Genomic DNA, 20,243 nt, shown 5'->3' on the forward strand with positions numbered 1-20,243 from the left:
CATCTTCAGGCAATGAGGCTGTTTTTAAACCCTTCTGACTTAAGTGCAGGCACACTCCCACACCTTAAGGCCTGCAGTTGTGTTTACCCTAAATTCAAGGGAGGATGTTCTATAAATATTGTAGAAGTCATAGTAGTAGTAGTTGTGGAGCAATACAAAAACATAATAATAAGAGCTTAAACAGTGTAGTAAATTCGAGTACACTATAGTTATTTGTGGTGCAAATATAGTGTGCATATTGTATATATACAATATATATTGTATTGTATGTAATGTATATATAGATACATGTCCGATTCTTTATATCCTGTAGGATTTGGCGCCATCCCCTGCATGCGTGTGTGTGTGATGACTGCCGAGCTGGTTTTAGTTGCTATTCCTAAAATCAATTTGCTAGTTGGCAGGCTTGTTGTTCCACCTTGTAAAGCTTTTAAAGCAAGCATTGAAAGGAAATACGGATGGTGTAGTGGTTAGAGTTGACTCTGGCTCTGGGTTCAGCACTTGTCTAGAAGGCACCCTTGAGCCCAGCTAAATGCCCTGAATCTAGATTCAATTTAAGTCGCTTTTAGATATGATAAACTTTATTAATGGCAGAGGCGACATTTAAGAGAAATTATTGGATTATCGGCTACAGTTAAATTACGAAATTATAGCAACAATTAACCATTATCATCTCTGCAAAAAACACCCTGTAGTACGAATGATTGGCTAACTGTCTCTTCTATGAGTCTGTGTTTGTGTCTGTTAGCTCTATTCAGTAGCGAGCATCCAGCTGCCTTCACTGAACAGCTATCTGGCTGATGTATTGATCGCTCCATCACTCGTTGATAACTGGTCGCCTGCGTGAGTAAACCCACCCGACCCATAGTCTCTCAGAGCCATTGGCTGTCTGAGTTGGCTGTAAACAAAAAGTATACTGTGTGTGTGTGTGTGTGTGTGTGTGTGTGTGTGTGTGTGTGTGTGTGTGTGTGTGTGTGTGTGTGTGTGTGTGTGTGTGTGTTGGGGGGGGGAGGGTATGTGTGTGTATTCTCCTATGACCTCTTTCCGGCAAAACATCTGTCTTTCTCTCTTTCCCTCCCACTCTCTCACTCGCTTTCTCTCTGTCTGTCCGTGTGCGTCACTCTTCCATCCATTGACTATCTTTTTTTCCTTGAGTTACCCTCTCTCTCTCTCTCTCTCTCTCTCTCTCTCTCTCTCTCTCTCTCTGTCTCTCTCTCTCTCTCTCTCTCTCTCTCTCTCTCTCTCTCTCTCTCTCTCTCTCTCTCTCTCTCTCTCTCTCTCTCTCTCTCTCTCTCTGTCTGTGTCTCACTCCTCTCCCTTCCTACCAGTAAAACCCTAAATGTCTCGCCCATCCAACAGTCGACTGTGATTAATCATACGGTGCTCTCTCTCTCTCCGCCATCTGTTGACCTGTTCCGTAACCTAGAGGGGCTGTGCCACATCGATGTATCATCTTTTTCGTGTTGTGATAATGTGTGGAATCTTTCATTTACTGACTGGTAACAAACCGATGTTGTGTGAACAAATTTGGCCGACAGTGAGGCAAGAAGACAGTTTGTGCAGAAACCATTTATATTTTATTTACATATAGGTCAAGGCACATCAAGTAAATTGTATTTGTACAGTCCCTAATCACAGTTACACTTTGAACAAGGTCTTGAACAGGCCATATATCTTTGTCATGGGGTTGATTTTTTTTAAGGTTCTGGTTGATTGATTGATTGAATATCACTACAGTTATCTCACCTGGGGGTCCCCTTAGTAATTATTAAGCATAATAATGATTTATGTTGAATATTAAACAGTTCCAGTTCTACAAGACTATTTCTGAAACGTGTGTTTGCCGTATAATATGCTTGCTCTGTGGAAAACTTCTTGACGATGTAAGCAGCGTTCACTCATCACTTGAGAGTCCGGGTTAGCAGCGTGTCACTTCCTGTTACACATAAACAACCTCCATCTTAAGTGACACGCTACATTACTGAAGACTCTTACCATCTACAACTAGCAATGCTCCAATGCCAACAGGAAGAGGGAACGTTCACATCATAACCTCAAACCTGAACATATGAAAACTACAGTGCATGGTTCAAGATTACGGCAATTAATGGCAATTTTTTATCATTTTAATCATTGATCTTTTTGTCACACATTTACCTTTTCACTGTTTTCATTTCAACATTGTTCTATTGTGTTTTCTGGTGAGAATTAGCTGTGAGAGTTATGTGGCTTCCTCATACCGGTATAATTGTTTATTTTCTTAATCCCTAAAATTACCTTGTTATACAAATATATTTCGCTCAATTCAATAATGTTTGGTCAATAAAAATATAATGTATGTACAATGTACATTAATCCTACTTGGTAGTTGGGTGAACAAACTTATGTAAGAATTATATGTGTACAGTTGCAGTGCAATTTAACAAAGTAGAAATTATTTCCTTTCTCTCAATTAATTCCAATTCAATTTAAAGTGTTTTATTGCCCTTTTTTTTTTTATTGAACTGTATATATAAACATATAATTTAAAACGATGTAGTGAAATTTATGTTGGAAATTTATTTTTATTTCAACTAATAAAACCCCAAACACTTGCCAGCCGCCAAACCCCACCAACGGCCTAATGTTAATGTTTGTTGGGTCATTGTGCAAGCACATTAAAGGTGCTGTAATATTTCACAGTTGTAAAGAGAGAGACGAAAAGAACAGCAGGGAGCTAGCATCCCAAACAAACGTCCCCTACCTCTTGGTTCCCTCTATCTTTGCATTTCTTTACAATTGAGAAGCGCGTTCACACACCTGTCATCGACAGACGAGATGGATTCCCTCATCCGATCAGGGAACAGCACATTCTAAAATCTAAATCGTATGATATAGAAACAGGCTAAGTCAACCAGAATAGACAGACAGCACATTTCAAGTTCTACCTATAATAGCAGAGAATAATAATGTAATTTCTTACAAATGGCAGCTGTCAAATCGTACCTACAGCACCTTTAAGCCTATAATCGTCGAGAAAGGTTATGTCATTATCTCTAACCCTCTCTCTCTCCTGCAGGAAAATAAAGACCAACTACTTCATTGTCTCGTTGGCGTTCGCCGACCTGATGGTGTCGGTGCTGGTGATGCCGTTCGGGGCCATCGAGCTGGTCACCCAGAGCTGGATCTATGGAGAGACCTTCTGTCTGGTCCGCACCTCTCTGGATGTCCTGCTCACCACCGCCTCAATCATGCACCTCTGCTGCATCGCACTCGACCGGTCAGTCTCTGTGTGTCAGAGAGAGCTGATGTGTTTGTGTGTCTGTGTTTTTTGTTTTGCATCATAGTGTGTCTGTGTAAGCGTCTGTGTGTGTGTGTCCATGTGTTTCTTTATTTAATGTCAATGTGTGTTACTGTGTGCGCGTTTGTTTGCATATCTGTCTGTGTGTGTGTGTGAGAGAGAGAGAGAGAGAGAGAGAGAGAGAGAGAGAGAGAGAGAGAGAGAGAGAGAGAGAGAGAGAGAGAGAGAGAGAGAGAGAGAGAGAGAGAGAGAGAGAGAGAGAGAGAGAGAGAGAGAGAGAGAGAGAGAGAGAGAGAGAGAGAGACTGACTTTGAAGTCCTGACCCCCAAAGCGTCCGAGAGGGCGAGAGATAGAGAACATGAGGGAGAGAGTGAGATTTGTATATAGCCCCATGATCAGGCCCTTCTTGGAGAACACACGATCTACTGTGTCATGTGGTTAGGCACATTACCACACTACCCGACAACCGAGACCATGCCGACAGTCTGGCCTTGCCTGTCCAACACCCTGTCCTATCCGATCAGCGCAGAATGAATTCAATGTTTGTTGATTCTTAAAGAAAGAGGTACAACAAATGAAGAAGGAAGCTGCAATTTTGACCAATTCATCCAAAATGTGAAAAACATTGAATTTCACAATCATCTAGGGCAGAGGTGGGCAAACTACGACCGCCAGTTCTGAGTAGAAATAGTATTCTGAGTAGAATAGAAAAAAATATATATAAACAAATATTTTTTTATTAATTCTTAATAAAACATGTTATTCATTCATTCATTAAAACGCTTATTGTAAAGACTACTGGTGTGCGCGTGATCGTGATGAGGACCATGAGTTTGTTCAGCATTGTAATTCAACTTTCTTACTGATGAAATATAACAAGTCCAGATGCAGATCCACCCTCTGTGATGAACCCCGGTCAGCCGTGCTGTGCATCGCCACAGGAGTCACACCTGATCAAGCCCATCAGAGACGTAGCTCCTCCCACGGATTACTTTTTTGTAAGCGTGGGTTGTAATGCCTACCCTATATTATCAAATGTGGCTGCACTTCAATCACACGTTCAAGTTCAGTGCAAACTGTTGAATCTGTATTTTTGTTGTGCACATGGTGAATTCAATGATTTTATTCACATTAATTTGGAGTGGCTTTTAATTGCAAATGCTTAATAAGAGTTACAGCAATATGTTTTCTACAATCCAATCAAAATTGTAATTCCTCTGCCCTCAAAGGCATTCGGAATTTCTTCTTTCGCCCCCAATGGAAAATGATTGCCCACCCCAAATATCTAAGTGCAGTTTGTGTGTATACAAATCAGTAATGGAAAAGCTGCTTTTCAAACGAAGACCTCACCTGAGACCAGCTGAGTGATGGGGTCTGAGTATGGTCTCGGTTAACCTCACCTTATCTGAGAACCACCTGAGGGGCATTGGAAGTTCATTTGTTAGCGGCCGCGGTCTACACAGAATCTGATCGCGGATAGAAGTTTCATTCGGAATTTCTTCTTTTGCCCCCGATGGAAAATGATTGCCCACCCCAAATATCTAAGTGCAGTTTGTGTGTATACAAATCAATAATGGAAAAGCTGCTTTTCAAACGAAGACCTCACCTGAGATACTTATGTGTGTATGGAGTAGTTTTAGTCTTTTCTGCAGTGCTACATTTAATAATATTGACACAAGACCACAATCAGGATTTGCGTCAAGGTTGATTCACAAGTATGAAAAAGAAGTTAAATAGACACAATAAGTCATCAACTCCTGGAACCTCAGGCAAAACATTGAAACAAATAATAGGAATTTAAGGAATAAATACTTGGATGGGATGTAATTAAGCATTAATAGTAAGAGTAGTGAGTGTGATGGCAAAGCAGCTGGTAATGTTAGTACATTTATGTTTTATAACATGCTGCTACAAAGAAATGGCTTCCCTACTAATATCTCAGCTTATTAGAATGTTAACATTCTTATGCTAATAATTTGTTCTAAAAATATACCCTGTAGTTGTATCTGTCACTTTGCTGTAAAATGTAATGTTAATAAAAAAGAAGCTGGAGCTTTGCTTGAGGCATGACAACCTCTCTATTTGACACAAAATATAGTTTAATATTTTATACATATATATATACATATATTTCATTTTCTATTCTATTTGTACACATTGTTTCTATCTTGCGCAGAGCAGCTGTGGCAGAAACTATTCCCCCCTGGGGAGGAATACAGTAAAGTGAACCTTGCTGTGAAGTCCCCCACAGGATCAGCCTGGGGACCCCACAAACAGCATTTACCCAAAGTAGGGACACCCGCTCGGCCCTACCAGTCACTGCTTGTCCCCCGGTCTGTTTGTTTGAATCTCACATGTTCAGTTTAACTGCTGACGGAAAGACCTAAATGGAAACCAGGGATCAATCATGACCGAGAAAAACAATTACAAGTAAACACGCGTGCAAGCACCCCCACTTGGATGCATGTGCGGAAAGATCCATAACAATGACATGTGAATGCTTGACATTCAAGCATTCACAGACAACATATTCGATTGCTCCATTACTGTGTGTGGATGTGTGAGAGAGAGAGAGAGAGAGAGAGAGAGAGAGAGAGAGAGAGAGAGAGAGAGAGAGAGAGAGAGAGAGAGAGAGAGAGAGAGAGAGAGAGAGAGAGAGAGAGAGAGAGAGAGAGAGAGAGAGAGAGAGAGAGAGAGAGAGAGAGAGAGAGAGAGAGAGAGAGAGAATGGAACAGCTGCAGTATAAATATCGAAGATGCTGAGGAGAGAGGAAATGGAGAGGGAGAGAATGATCTATAGAAGGGGGAGATAGCGAGACAGAGAAAGGGGGAGAAGGAGTAACTAGAGAAGGATTAGAAGTTGACACAGAGCCTCCAGCGACGTCTCAAACATCGAGACACACCTCTAGTGGGGGAGAGATATAGATAGATGGAGAAACAAAGAGGGTGGGAGAGAGCGAGAGAGAGAGGGCAAAAGGGAGACATAGAGAAAGAGCCAGAGAGAACGACTAAGAGAGATGTAGATAGGAGGAAGTGCCGTCAACAGTGCTATAGTGAGGGAAGGGGAAGAGGGAGATGGCAAAATAATAGAAGGAAACAGAGTGACCGTCAAGGAAGTGAAAGGGAACGAAAAAGCACTGCATGATGAAAGTAAATAGCAGGCAAAGAGGCTTTAAGACTGAACCACTTCAGTAGATATACATTATCTTCAAGACAGAGAGAGACAGACAGAGGGAGGAAGATTGAGGGGGAGTGTGAGACAGACAGCGAGGGAGACTTTCATAGGGACGGTGAAACATACCACAACAACCCAGAGAGAGAATAAAAAGGGTTTGCTAGAATGGTTTCAAAGGAGGATAGAGGGATGAAAGTAGAGAGAAAATACTGGCGGAAAAGAGTGCTCTGAAAAGGGAGAGAACTGAGCACACAGCACTCAGAATGATTGACAGGGAGGGAGAGCAAGAGAGAGAGAGAGAGAGAGAGAGAGAGAGAGAGAGCGTGAGGAAGGGACAGGGATGCACAGAGAGCGCACTCGATTTCCAGAGTCGTGCAATCATGTGAGACATTGGGGGGTGGGGTTTACGGAGCCATGAGGGAGGTAATGACGGACCAGGACTGACAGAGGAAAAAATATAGAAAGGGTACTGCTTGGACAGGCTATGAGGGAGAGGGACAGACATGGGGATACTTGCAGTTAGACGGAGAGGGAGACAGGGAAAAGTGAGATGGAGAGAGAGAGGCCGACAGTGACAGTGATATAAATCATAAGAAATTATAAGAACAAGAAAAAATAGGACAAGAAAGAAAAAGAAAGAGGGAGAGAGTGATGCTCAAGAGAAGAGGGAGAGGGAGAGGGAGGGAGGGAGGGAGGGAGGGAGGGAGGGAGGGAGGGAGGGAGAGAGGGGGAGAGAGAGAGATAGGGAGAGAGTCTTTTAAATTACACTCATCATCACCTTGCTTACTATCGTCATCCTCATCTTCCTCATCATCGCCCCTTAGCTGCTCTTTAATGACATGTTTCACTAGGTCGCCTCATAGTAAACAGTACTAAATATATTACTCACAATCCCAGGATTAATTAAACAGTGATTATGATGATGAAGTTATGGCGGCAGGGGGGAGTTCCGATAAAATGGTATAACATTCAACCACCTTTATTGGCAAGTGACACATTGAAATTGCCGAGGCACGGAAACAAGGGAGTCGCGCGTAGCATGTCGGTCGCTAACCCTAACCGCGGTAGCCAGCATTGGCAGTGAGCCTCATCTAATACCTGATCCAATGTCAAGCAGATCTGCAGAAAAGCTAAACATTGACCATGGCGAGTGGAGCTGTCCTTAGCCTTATGCTAATCCACTGCAACGTCTGGGTGGACGTGTGTGCGTGTGCTTAGGTTTGTGTGTGTGTGTGTGTGTGCGTGTGTGTGTGTGCGTGTGTGTGTGTGTGTGTGTGTGTGTGTGTGTGTGTGTGTGTGTGTGTGTGTGTGTGTGTGTGTGTGTGTGTGTGTGTGTGTGTGTGTGTCTGCAGCCATTCAGCAGAACTGCAGCAGGACATGTGGAAGTAGAGGCTCTTGACCTTTTTCTAATTCCAGAGTGCCTTTCAAGCCAGACACTAAGTTCCCTCTCTCTCCGGAGTCAATGATTACTGTGGAACAGCTCTCACTGGGAGTAGGCTGACACAGGATTATACCGACACATTAGACACCCAAATGAATCTCTTAATGTCCAAACATACGTACATTCTTAATACCATCAGGGAGACAATAGGGACGGGATTGGCAGGGATCTAGGATTTGTTGAGCTGGTAGCTATGTGATATTTTAATACAGATTTATGCTTGTTTCTTCGTTTTTAAATTGCTACCTTTCAAAGTTTTCTATGGAGTTACCAAAGCACACAGTGGCAGGTCTGAAGCATGAGTCATCACTAACTAAGCCATCCGAGGCAGGTTAAGGATGCACTACTGGATTTCAAGCCTCTCCTCTTACACTCTATTATAAATTAGACAAGGTGATCCAAGGATTCATGGAGGAAGGGGAAACAATCACTTCTTGATCACACGATCATTTAATGAAAGCGTTCATCCTCCAGGAGATGAGAATCAGCCAGACAACGACACAAGACTTCAGTTTGAGACACCAGGGTAGTGAGAGAGCAATACAATGTTGTCTCGAATTTCTCAAGAAAGTATTTTTGCAGTGAATAACGTCCACCAGTAGAATACTGCGGTTGTATTAGGCCCCTCCCATTGTCCACCAGTAGAAGCCTGTGGTTGTACTGGGCAGCTCCCGGTGTGTCCACCCTGAGAAGACAGTGGCCGTACTTGGTAGCTCCCAGTTTCGAGCAGTTGAAGACTGCACTGGGCGCGGCCCTGGGGTGTCATGGAGTTTAGCAGAGTGACCCTAGCCCACCATCAGTCCGTCCACCGTCCCTTTGAGTCATGAATGAACACATGGGTCTGTGTTGAAGATGGGCGGGGGTTGGAGGGGGCGGGTGATTTAATTGAAGCTGAAGCATCCGGCTGTCCTTTAACCTCTTTAAGGAAACATCTCGCTCAGTAAAGGAGTTTGCACGCACGCACGCACGCGTGCACGCGTGCACCACACACACACGCGCACACAAACACACACACACACACACACACACACACACACACACACACACACACACACACACACACACACACACACACACACACACACACACACACACACACACACACGCGCAGACAAACACATGTGTGTTATGTTGCAATATTGACATAAGTTGCATCATGTACAACTCAACTGTGTGTGTGTGTGTGTGTGTGTGTGTGTGGGCAGGTACTATGCGATCTGCTGCAAGCCGCTGGTCTATCATAACAAGATGACCCCTCTGCGGGTGACGCTGATGATTGGGGGCTGCTGGGTCATCCCCACCGTCATCTCCTTCCTACCCATAATGCAAGGCTGGAACAGCATCGGCATCCACCATGTGGTAAGTGTTGTCCGAGCACGTTGGATGTCCTTCATTTCATTCATCACATTACGGACATTTAGCAGACGCTTCAATCCAAAGCGACTTACAATAAGTACATTTTTAATAAGAAAGTGAAAGTACATTTTTAAGAAGAAAGTGAAAGTACATTTTTAATAAGAAAGTGAAAGAAAATATCGCTGTCGGTACAATAAGGATGTTCATAGAGCCAAATGCAAAAGACGAACAATTGCTAGGTTAACCCATTCCCTGCATACAACAAAAATAGTTAGGATAAGGAGCTACATAACTAAGCACCATAATTAAATACGACATACAGTCAGTGTGCACATTAAGTGCCAGGACGTACAACATACAGTAAGTAGGAGGGGTGGACAGGTTGGACTATGCAGAGTCGAGGTGAACTCTGAACTGGGGAGTCTTGAGTCTTTGGCGGAAGCTGGTGAGCAACTCTGCGGTCCTAGCATCGGCAGGGAGCTCGTTCCACCAGGACCTCTGCACGATAGGTGAGAGGGGAGAAGGAGGGGAGGGTAGGAAGAGGCAGAGGGAGCGAGGAGAGGAGTAGAAGATGGGTGAGGAGGGAAAGGGAGGAACAGGAGCAGATTGGTGTGTAGGGGAGGGAACAGTGAAGGAGGCACGAAAGGAGGAGAGGAGAGGAGGGAACGAATGGTAAAGACGAGTGACGATGGGAGGAGTGGCAGGGGGGAGACATAAAAGAGAGCTGAGAGAGGAGAGGAGACGCAAAGTACTCATCTGACCAAGAAAACGCAGAGCTGAATTATACATTCATGTCTGCCTTCCTGTCTGTCTCGATGTCCGTCTGCCTGACTTCCTGTCTTTTGTCACAGACACACTTGCTTTGCACTAAGAGGTTTTTATCATTCTGTCACCACTGGTGTGGTTTGTTTGTGTGTCCACGTGTTTGTTGTGCTTGCATGTACAGACACACACACAAACAAACACACAGACGGCAAAGCATACACAGACCCCGACTTATATTCATTCTTTGCAACGCTTGAATGAGAAAAGGCATGCACGATGAATTCAAACACAATCACGTTTAACCACATTGTGGGGTCATCAGGGCCAGCATATGAAGTCACTTGCCATTCTCTGAGGGTCTCATTAAACACTGAATGTTGTCCCAACACCTCGCCTCCAAGCCTGGCCCTGTCCCCGCCACAGATCCCTAGAACACCGCGGGAACCATGGTCCAAACACCAACAAGGACTCTGAATGCAGATTCTGTTACCAATGTACTCCTTTTAATTACTTTGGAAATTATGAAAAGTTTGTCTTCGGGCCAGGATATAATACTTGGACTCCCAGGCAAAGGGTACTGGGATAGCAATCTACCAAGTAGGCGTCATTGTGTAAGATGCCCTAACAACTGCGTCCTCCTTAATGACCTGCATCTGAATTCACTGTAATTCTCCCGAGATAAAAGTGTCTGCTAAATAACAAGATAGTATAAACCAATCAATAGTTACAGTTGTGGATAAAATCCCACACTTTAACAGTTTAACAAAACAAGACAGGTCGAGAAGGACAAGGTTTGAAAGACTTTGGTATCACTTGCACAGAAGTAACAACAAAACCTGAGTTGGTTTGCAAAGAACTCCTGATCTGGCATCAGGCCTCAGGTTATATTCTGTGTGTCTTCCCCCTACCCATTAACTAAACATGCACTTCCTTCTTCCCTGAGTCCTCAGCATATTACAGTGTAAAGATTGAGCATCTTGAAAATTACAGTGTAAAGAAATTACATCCTAAACATTACAGTAATATCATGTAGGGCAGTAAAATACTGTGATTGAAATCTACTCGTCACCTTATTAATTAAACTGATTTAAAACAGAAATAATAAACCGCACTTGCTTATGAGATAAGCCATGGTTAAACAAATCCCCCTTGCCACATGGGATTAACATAAAGATAGGACATACATGAACACAATGACAATCTACTTAGAGAATAAGCATGCATTCAAACAATTGATAACCACTGTATGTGATTGTAGAATACATTCATAAAGCAGGCAGTGTTTGACTCTAACTGTAGTATTAACTAGTTAACTTTAACCTTTAAGTTAGTGTAAGCAACGTGAGAGATGGAGGGCCAAGTTACAGTAAGCTGACTAACCAGGGTCTATCTCTTGATCGGCAAAAGGTGTACTTCATATGAGCCAGATAATGTCTCCTTTAACCAAATATTAATACAGAGTTCACTTTCAATCGTGACAATATTTAGTTAACCATAACATATAAGTGATTTCAGAAATAGTATGAGGTAAGTGAATATAGAAGGATAGCAGCTTCTGTGGTCACCGGTCACACTTGGGCCAGCACTAATCCAAACATAAAATAAGGAGCCTCTTTCAGAGGGCTATCAGGAGACACATGGAATCCCCTTGGGATAGGGCCCTTAGTTGACTGCTTTTTTCCACACTGGTTTAGGTTGTAGGCAAGATATTACTTATACTCCTTTTAAACCTCAGTAATTTTCTCCCATAGCAGGTCAATAGCCTTGGTAGGGAGTGCCATGAAATGCTTCAGACCCCGTACAGACATCACATTGCATGTCATTTTATCCCAGGCTCATTATTTTAAAACAGCCCTGTGTCCTCACACAGTCAGGGAAACCCGAATCAATGTGGATAGGGAAGCAACTTTCTGAAGGGAGTCTGTAAGACGTGACTGATACAGGTTTATATATTTGGCAACTCAAGGGGAAGAGTTTCTAAACAGAAATAATGTTAACGCTTAAGGGACAACTCAGAAGCGATGTTTGTCGCCCTGGTTCCGCCTCGTCGTATTCTGCTGCTGAGGTTTCTTTTTCCGCTCCATTTAAAACTAGCTGCATTTACTCTACAGCGCCCTACTCATCTGTCTTCACTATCCTATCTCTCTCTCACAGGTGAGCACATCAACACCCCAATACCTGGAGACAGAACGGGGACTAGATTACAAACACATGTCCACATCTGACTGTGTATATCTTGATATCTACAAATATTAGATTAAAGATCCTGCTCATAGCTTGTTCAGATTGCACGATTTCAGCCTGATTTGCAGGATCGTACACAATTTTGAAAAGTCGGCGACGAAACAAGGTCTTGCAATGTGAAATGTTTGTGATCTGAGATTGTTTGGTCTGCAACGTTCGGAAACCCCACAATGAAATGTTTGGCATGCATGAATTTTGGGGGGATTGCAATGACGAATCCACTGTTGACATGGAGGGAACCCTGCCACCAGTTGCGTGAGGGAATCCCGCGAACAGCCGGAGCTCACAGGCAGTGTTTACTAACCAGACCTCAATGCACTACGCTGAGGAACAGTGCTGGGTTGCGTGTGAAGTGGACGACACAAAGTAAAGATTCTAGAGCATCGCACTCGATTCTTTGATACAAAGTTTGTAGTGTGGCAAGTCTTCCGACGAGACGAACCCAGATTTCACGATTCTGTGATCTAATAGTGTGCAATGCTAAATCATGGAGGAACGTCTGAGAATCGTTTAGTCTGAAGCAGCCATTAGACTTTATCACCTACTGCGCAGTACACACCCGACGTCTGAACGGATGAATGCTTAATACGTAATATAGTAGAAAAAAAGTGTCACTGTTTGCATTCCCCGTGGAGCGCACGCAAACTTAATGGTTCATTCATGAAATGAAAGTGTGGGAGTTGATCTTACTGGTGTTGCTCAGCGGAAGGACCAGAGGTCTGTGGGATTAATGACCTCCTGTCTGCACGGACTCTTCTCTAGCTCTATGGGCTCTCCATCAGCACAGTGGGGAACAAAGGTTTTACTGAAGGTCTTTGGAGAACGACCTCCCTTTATCGATGTGTGTGTGTGTGTGTGTGTGTGACGTGTCTGTGTGTGTGACGTGTGCGTGCGTGTGTGTGTGCGTATGTGTGTGTGTGCGTGCGTGTGTGTGCGTCTCTGAGAATATCCAGCTGGGTTTTGCTGTCAGGACTGTACATTTGCAAAATATCAATTTGAGGGTATATTGTGCAGTATTGACTGCGTTTTCCTTAGTTGTGCTTTTACGGAGGACTTTGCTAAATTATGTTTCAAAGAGCACCGACCTCCTGGCCTTGGATGTAGATATCCATTGTAGCCGCTTCGTGTGATTATTAAAAACACCGGGTCATGGGCGAGCTATTGGGTCATGAACGTTTGATCAAAAGATTAATTTTTCACTTTTATGGAGAACTGTAAATAGGCTCCTCTTCCCACTCTGCTGGAACTACGATCGAAGAAGCTGAATGCAGTGCCACAGAAAACCAAAGTCGTCAGCACAGCAGCTAGTTAGCACCTCTACAGTCTAAGGGAAAGCATTTAGAAACAAATCATTCAGCCAACTCAAAGCCTAAATGCCAGACAAATAATAGTTTTGCCATTTAATTAAATGTCTCGATGTTAACTCGCGTTTCCACGGCTAATTACGACATTGCATTTAGCCAGTTCATGAAGGCGTTGAATAATAAGCATAAAAAGGGTGACACTATCTTTCTAACCATGACCCCTTGACCCCTCCGGGGCTCCTCCCTCTAGGTCGAGGAGCGACGCCACAGCGAGGGCAGCAACTCCACGGCGTGCGTCTTCATGGTCAACAAGCCGTACGCGCTCACCTGCTCGGTGGTGGCCTTCTACATCCCGCTGGTCCTCATGGTGCTGGCCTACCAGCGCATCTACGTGACGGCGCGCGCCCACGCGCGGCAGATCAGCATGCTGCAGCGGGCGGGCGACGCCGGCGACTCGGCCGCCAACCAGCGCAACCACCGCATGCGCATGGACACCAAGGCGGCCAAGACGCTCTGCATCATCATGGGCTGCTTCTGCCTGTGCTGGGCGCCCTTCTTCGTCACCAACGTGGTCGACCCCTTCATCGACTACACGGTGCCGGGCCAGCTGTGGGTGGCGTGCCTGTGGCTGGGCTACATCAACTCCATGCTGAACCCCATCCTCTACGCCTTCCTCAACAAGTCCTTCCGGCGGGCCTTCCTCATCATCCTGTGCTGCGGGAGGAAGCGGTACCGCCGGCCCTCCCTGCTGGTCCCGCGGGGGCCCTGCACGGCCACGCAGATCAACGGCTCCACGCACATGCTGAAGTGAGTCGCGATCGCGGTGTTGTCGCGGAGACGCGGGCCAGGGTTGTAGATTGTCGGGGCGGGTGTGAGGTGGGGGTGGGGGGACGGATGTTGTCACGTTGGTGCGGTAATCGTTGTGAGGATGTCGTGGTTGTGATGTGGGATGTGAATCAGCATTTCACGTTAACCTTTCAAGGTGCTCACATTTAAACCTTTGGTTGGATGCGTTTTTTTTCCTTCAGAATTTGTGCGACCGTCTACTTCTGTCCATACTGATAGAGTAGATCTATTGTTACGTTATGTGTACTGTTAGAGTAGTCTCTAACAGTATCTATTCTTTGATAGATCTATAGATCTAGTGTCAGAGTAGGTCTATTGTTAGAGTATATTTATTGTGTGTATATATATATATTAGAGTAGTTCTGGTATTCAATGGTGATATGATTTATTGGTAAACCATCTGGTAAAGTAACATCCTGACCAGCCTATGATTAAGTGAGAGACTTAAGGATGGTCCTCCTCCATTTTCCAGGCTCACCTTTTCCAGCCCAACTTCTGCTTTTTATTTTCCTGTTTTTGTCTCCTGATAGCAGGGACGTATTAGGAAAAGCCAGCCCTTTGTATTCATATCCTAATGTTAAATCTGAGCCTGATTTCGAAGTCCGGGGTATAATGGACCGGGTGCATTCTCATGATAACAGCCCCTCGTTGCTTCGTTTAATACCCTAAAGCATATTTCATCCAGATTTCCTAAAACGCCAACCCCCACCCAGGCTACTGGGTCGGCACAGTTGGTGGAAAGGTCGTGTCTGAATGGACGGGCATTAAAGATGATGAAAATAAAGGATATTCTAATCCTGGTTTGAAAGAGCAGAGCTCGGAGCACACAAAACACTCTGATTAAGGTTCACACAATCAATCTCATCACCTCGCCGGCTGATTTCCTGCTGGCCCATGGACATCTGAATGGAGATCACACTATTCATACTAAACACCTTCACATTCACATTCACTAAGTGTGCTGGCATTTTCGTCTCGCTCCTGGACAGAGAGAATGAAGCCGGCAGTGGTCTGCCTGCATGCAACCTTGGTAACATACATGTTACTATGCAAACCTGCTCATGCCACATTGAATTTAGAATACAAATTGACATGGATCATGAACAAACAACGTAAAAAATGGTTCAAAAACTGGTTAAGATACTAAATACTACACCTACATTTAGTGTTAACCTGCACATACTAACATACTAAACTGAGCAGATGAACTTCCAAACCAGCAGACCATTTCACATCCAAGCATACATCGAAGACAACATATGCACTTTCATACAAGACAGGTCTGTATATGGAGGTGTTTTGTGCGGCTTCTCACCAAGTATTGAAGCTATTTGGCTTCTTGTGATCTGTTTATCGTCTAGTATTTTTAAATACTTACTGAATGTAGCTATTGACTTTATTTAGATTGAGCATTTTTATTTCCTCAAAACGTAAACCGTAATGCCGTAATGAAGATGGTAATGACGATGTTCTGAGGGTTACAATCTGCCTCTTCACGGTATTTTATGTGTCTTGGTTGTGTTAAAATATTGTGTTTTCAGACATGGAAAAGGAGAGTTTGCCTTTAGAAGTATTTCAGCAGTATTATCTTGGGCATTTTTTAAAGGGCATTTCCTATCCAATCTGCTGAAGTATGCAGTAGCGATAACAGTTTCTACCAGCAGACAGAAATCAATCTCTTTGCCTTCGAAAAAGCGTTACGCATCAAAAGATGAAGATTGTGTTATGAATAAGTTGTGGTGGTCCCCTCAAGGACTATATCTCAGCCTTTACTCAGATCTTCTTCAGAAACGCTTTACCTAATGACTGCAGCTACCTTTAACAGATTCAGACAGTATTGTGAGATTCCAAGCTCTATGCTGTATTGAAGCCACCCAGCCTTTTTCAGTGCTGTTCTCTAAGCTCCAAAACAAAACAATAAAACAAATCAATTCAGCTAGTACCGTTTCAGATAGTACCGCGCAAAACATCTCCTGATCATCGCACACATTCACTGTATTCATAATTTCCGCTTTGTGTCTTACACAATTTTATTTTAACGAATAGATGGAAGACAAAAAAGCGGTCTGTGCTCTGAGAAATCTGGAACCGTCTTCGCAATTACTCCAACAACATCCAATCTCTAACAAGGAAGAGAAATGCGTTCTGTTTAATATAATTTTGCTGAAAGTGTTTTCTGACGCATTGACTCAGCCCTGAAGGGCCTCCATGAATCATAATTAATAATTAATTAATAATTAATAATTATGTGATAAAAAGTTGGTTTCAAGCTTGATGAATCTTCTGAAAACATTCAAGGAAGAGGTGTGCACGTGTGCGTCACACGCCTTCTGCTTTGCTGGGGATGTTATTTTGTTTTCTTCCTATTGCGTTTTATCCAATCCAAAGCTCCACGCGTGCTTTTAATCATGAAGTTTTGTTTTTTGCTTGGTTTAACATAAGTCTTGAGTGAAATAGGAAACAATGAAATGGAAAAGAATCAATTTCATAATACAGGCACTCCACTAAGGCTTAAATGACAGAGTGAAGTGGAAGTTTTCAACCTGTAATACATGTATTATTCTTTTCATCTCGTTCCAAAACCATAAAACACACTATTTGCCGATCTTATCCTGTTTCGTATTTCTAAGCATTTATCAGCATGCCATTTATTTCCACTGAGGTAAGCATACCGTGCCGACACAAGGACACGCAGCCCTTTAATACCTGATAGTAATGTCCTGGACAGAACAGACACGATGTCACCTGATTGGCATCAGGTCGCATCGCCCCACAGCCTCTCGAGTTGATGCTTGTGGGGATTTTACATCCTTGTCCTCATGGTTGACAGTACTCACAGAAGGTCGATTGTCCAATCACATGGACAAACTCGCACAGCACTATGCATTTATTTGCATGAAGTTAACTGAAGTTCTACAATTTTGCTGCCCCTTCAAAACACCATAAACCCCCTCACGCATGCAAGCATTGATGTAACAACTTGCACCACGCAATATATAACGTCTAAATACAAAAGGACTTTTCTGTTATTATCGTATGGACACACTCTTATTATTGGCAACAGCAGTGGGAATAGGGCAGAGGGAAGTTTGTCTTGGTCACCTCTGGTCGTCATGGGTTTGATGTTCAATCACAAACCAAAACTAAAGTAGACATAAATTGATAGTATCACAAAACGAACAAGCTATAAAATGAGATCCTGTGGGGCAGAAGTCTGCGTCTCTAACGGGGCTTTCCTTTAGATCCAAGACGGATCAATAATCCCCCTAATCTCATACTCCTCTCGCTTCGGGTCTGTTCTGCTTCACGTCAGGCTTATTCATCATATTTCCCAATATTTACTGGCTTATCACTGGCTTATGGTTCAGCTCTCTCTTTCTTACTTTCTCTCCCTCACTTTCTCACTCTTTCCCGTCCACTCTGTCATTCTCTCCCTCACTTTCTCACTCTTTCCCGTCCACTCTGTCATTCTCACTCTCTCCTGAGTTGGCTCTGAGTTTAGAGTCGTTGGCCGTCTTTGGAACACACACACACACACGCACACACGTGCACACACGCACACGCACGCACACGCGCGCGCACACACACACACACACACGCACACACCTCACACACATGCACACACCTCACACACATGCACACACATGCACACACATGCACACACATGCACACACGCACACACGCACACACACACACACACACGCACACACACCTCACACACATGCACACACCTCACACACATGCACACACATGCACACACATGCACACACATGCACACACATGCACACACACGCACACACGCACACACACACACACACACACACACCTCTTACTGTTAGACAAGAGGAACAGAAGGAGAGGAGGACAGGAGATTCAAAGGTGGAAAGTAGGGAAGAGAAGGTGGATGAGGGTAGAGGAGAGGTGAGCGAGAAGGGGGGAGAGAGAGGGGGGAGAAGAGGGGGGGAGAGAGAGGGGGGAGAAGAGGGGGGGAGAGAGAGGGGGGAGAAGAGAGGGGGGAGGAGAGGTGAGGGAGAGAGAGGGGGGAGGAGAGGTGAGGGAGAGAGAGGGGGGAGAAGAGAGGAGAGAGAGGGGGGAGGAGAGGTGAGCGAGTGGGCAGGAGACATGATGGAGTAGAGGAGAGGAGAGGAGATAAGAGAATAGTTTGAGGAGAGGAAAAAGGAGATGAGGTTTAACAGGAAGGAGAGGACAAGAAGGGAGAGGAGTCGATCGAAGGTGAGGAGGACAATGAGAGCGGAGGAGGGAGGGAAGGAGAAGAAGAATACATAGGAATGGAGGAGGACTAAAAGAAAAGGAGAGGAGGGCATGGGAGAGGTGGAGAGGGGAGCAGAGAGGGGCAAAGGGAAGGGTTAAGAAAAGAGGGGAAAATAGAAGAGAAGAGGAGAGAAAAAACGTGGAAAGGAATTCAAAAGAGGACAGACTGAAAAACACAGTTGATTCTTGTTACAAACCTGAAGTTTCGAGACTGGAGGAGTCAGCTGGATGGTGATCAGGCTTTGAACGTAATGGCTGACCTCGTCTCCAACTGCTGTTTGCGTTGGTTAGACTATTCCACAGTCTATTCTACTAAACCTTCCTCCCAAAATGAGGAATGGTTGGGTGCCTGAATCCTTTTAACTGATAGGCTTGTTCCAACATCCCCTGACAACCGTCAACCAATCAAATATCCTCACTGCTACTTTCAACCAATCAGGTGTTGGTTCAATCTTCCACAGTTGGGAACGTTTGTAATGACACACACATAATTAACAAAACTAATTACCTGTAGTTTCTTATTATTTTTTCCCGGCATGAAAAACTGAAATTTCACAGGCTGACTTCTTCGTCGTGGTTCATTTAACATTTACATGACATCATTTAAATAGCTCGACATTAATTGTCGGTTTCAAATGAGCAAATCTAGAATTATACCCATGCATTTAATGTCAAAGCTTTATAAATCCAAAGTAATAAAGTTCAGTTCAAAAATGCTGTGAAGCAGAGAAACCAAATCTTTTAAAATGTCTCCCATGATACTCGAAGCAGTGAAATCCCATCCATCCTATCCCGACAGAGCAGAGCTCACTCAGGACCGCGCTGAGGACCCAGTGAAACAGAACTTTGGGTGTACTCCACCGCTAACTTGACGCTACGCTGCACATAGCAAACTCCCCTCTAAACTCAAAGCACAGGGGGGGACTAGCGACGCAAGGCGTGACTCTCCTAACCACCCCTGGATGCCTCTGTGGGGATTTGTGAGGGTTGAGCCAATGTGGTTCACTTACCCTGTTGTTGTTGTGAGGTTGTAATGAATGGGATATGGAAGCATGGCCTGCTTTCAGAGGTTGCTGTTACTGTTCTAATTAACGCAGTGTTTGTTGAATTTTAACCTGAGCAAATGTTACAATTATCAAAACATAAAGTAGAGATGAGGCAGTGGCACACTCCTCTCTCTCCCCCCCTCCCTCCCTCTCTTGCTCTCTTTGTCTCTCTGTCACTCGTTCTTGCTCTCTCCCTCAGTCTCTGTCTCTCTCCCTCAGGCTCTGTCTCTCTCCCTCTTTCCCTGTCTCTCTCCCTCTCTCCCTTTCACTGTCTCTATCTCTCCCCCTCTCTCCCTAGCGCTGTCTCTCTCTCTTTCCCTCTCGCCCTCTTTCTCTGACTCTCTCCCTCTCTCCATTTCACTGTCTCTCTCTCCTTCCCCCTCTCTCTCTATCCTGTCTCTCTCTCTCCCTCTCTCCCTATCCTGTCTCTCTCTCTCTCTCTCCCTATGTCTCTCGTTCTCCTCTCACTGTGTTTCCTGATGTGTGTGTGTCCTGCCGGCGTGTTCTGCAAGACT

General features: G+C 44.3%; 1 protein-coding gene across 2 annotated transcripts in view; it reads left to right on the forward strand.

Moving 5' to 3' along the window:
* The window catches only part of htr4 (5-hydroxytryptamine receptor 4), an 84,499-nt gene that overhangs the window by 50,600 nt on the left and 13,656 nt on the right, over positions 1 to 20,243 (forward strand). For both annotated transcript variants that reach the window (XM_030369198.1, XM_030369199.1), the window contains exons 4-6: positions 3,059 to 3,259; positions 9,101 to 9,254; positions 13,815 to 14,371. In XM_030369198.1, coding sequence (XP_030225058.1) covers positions 3,059 to 3,259; positions 9,101 to 9,254; positions 13,815 to 14,371 — 912 coding nt within the window. The remainder of the gene's footprint in view (positions 1 to 3,058; positions 3,260 to 9,100; positions 9,255 to 13,814; positions 14,372 to 20,243) is intronic.

The sequence above is a fragment of the Gadus morhua genome, chromosome 10 (genome assembly GCF_902167405.1).
Source record: "Gadus morhua chromosome 10, gadMor3.0, whole genome shotgun sequence".
Lineage (NCBI taxonomy): Eukaryota > Metazoa > Chordata > Actinopteri > Gadiformes > Gadidae > Gadus > Gadus morhua.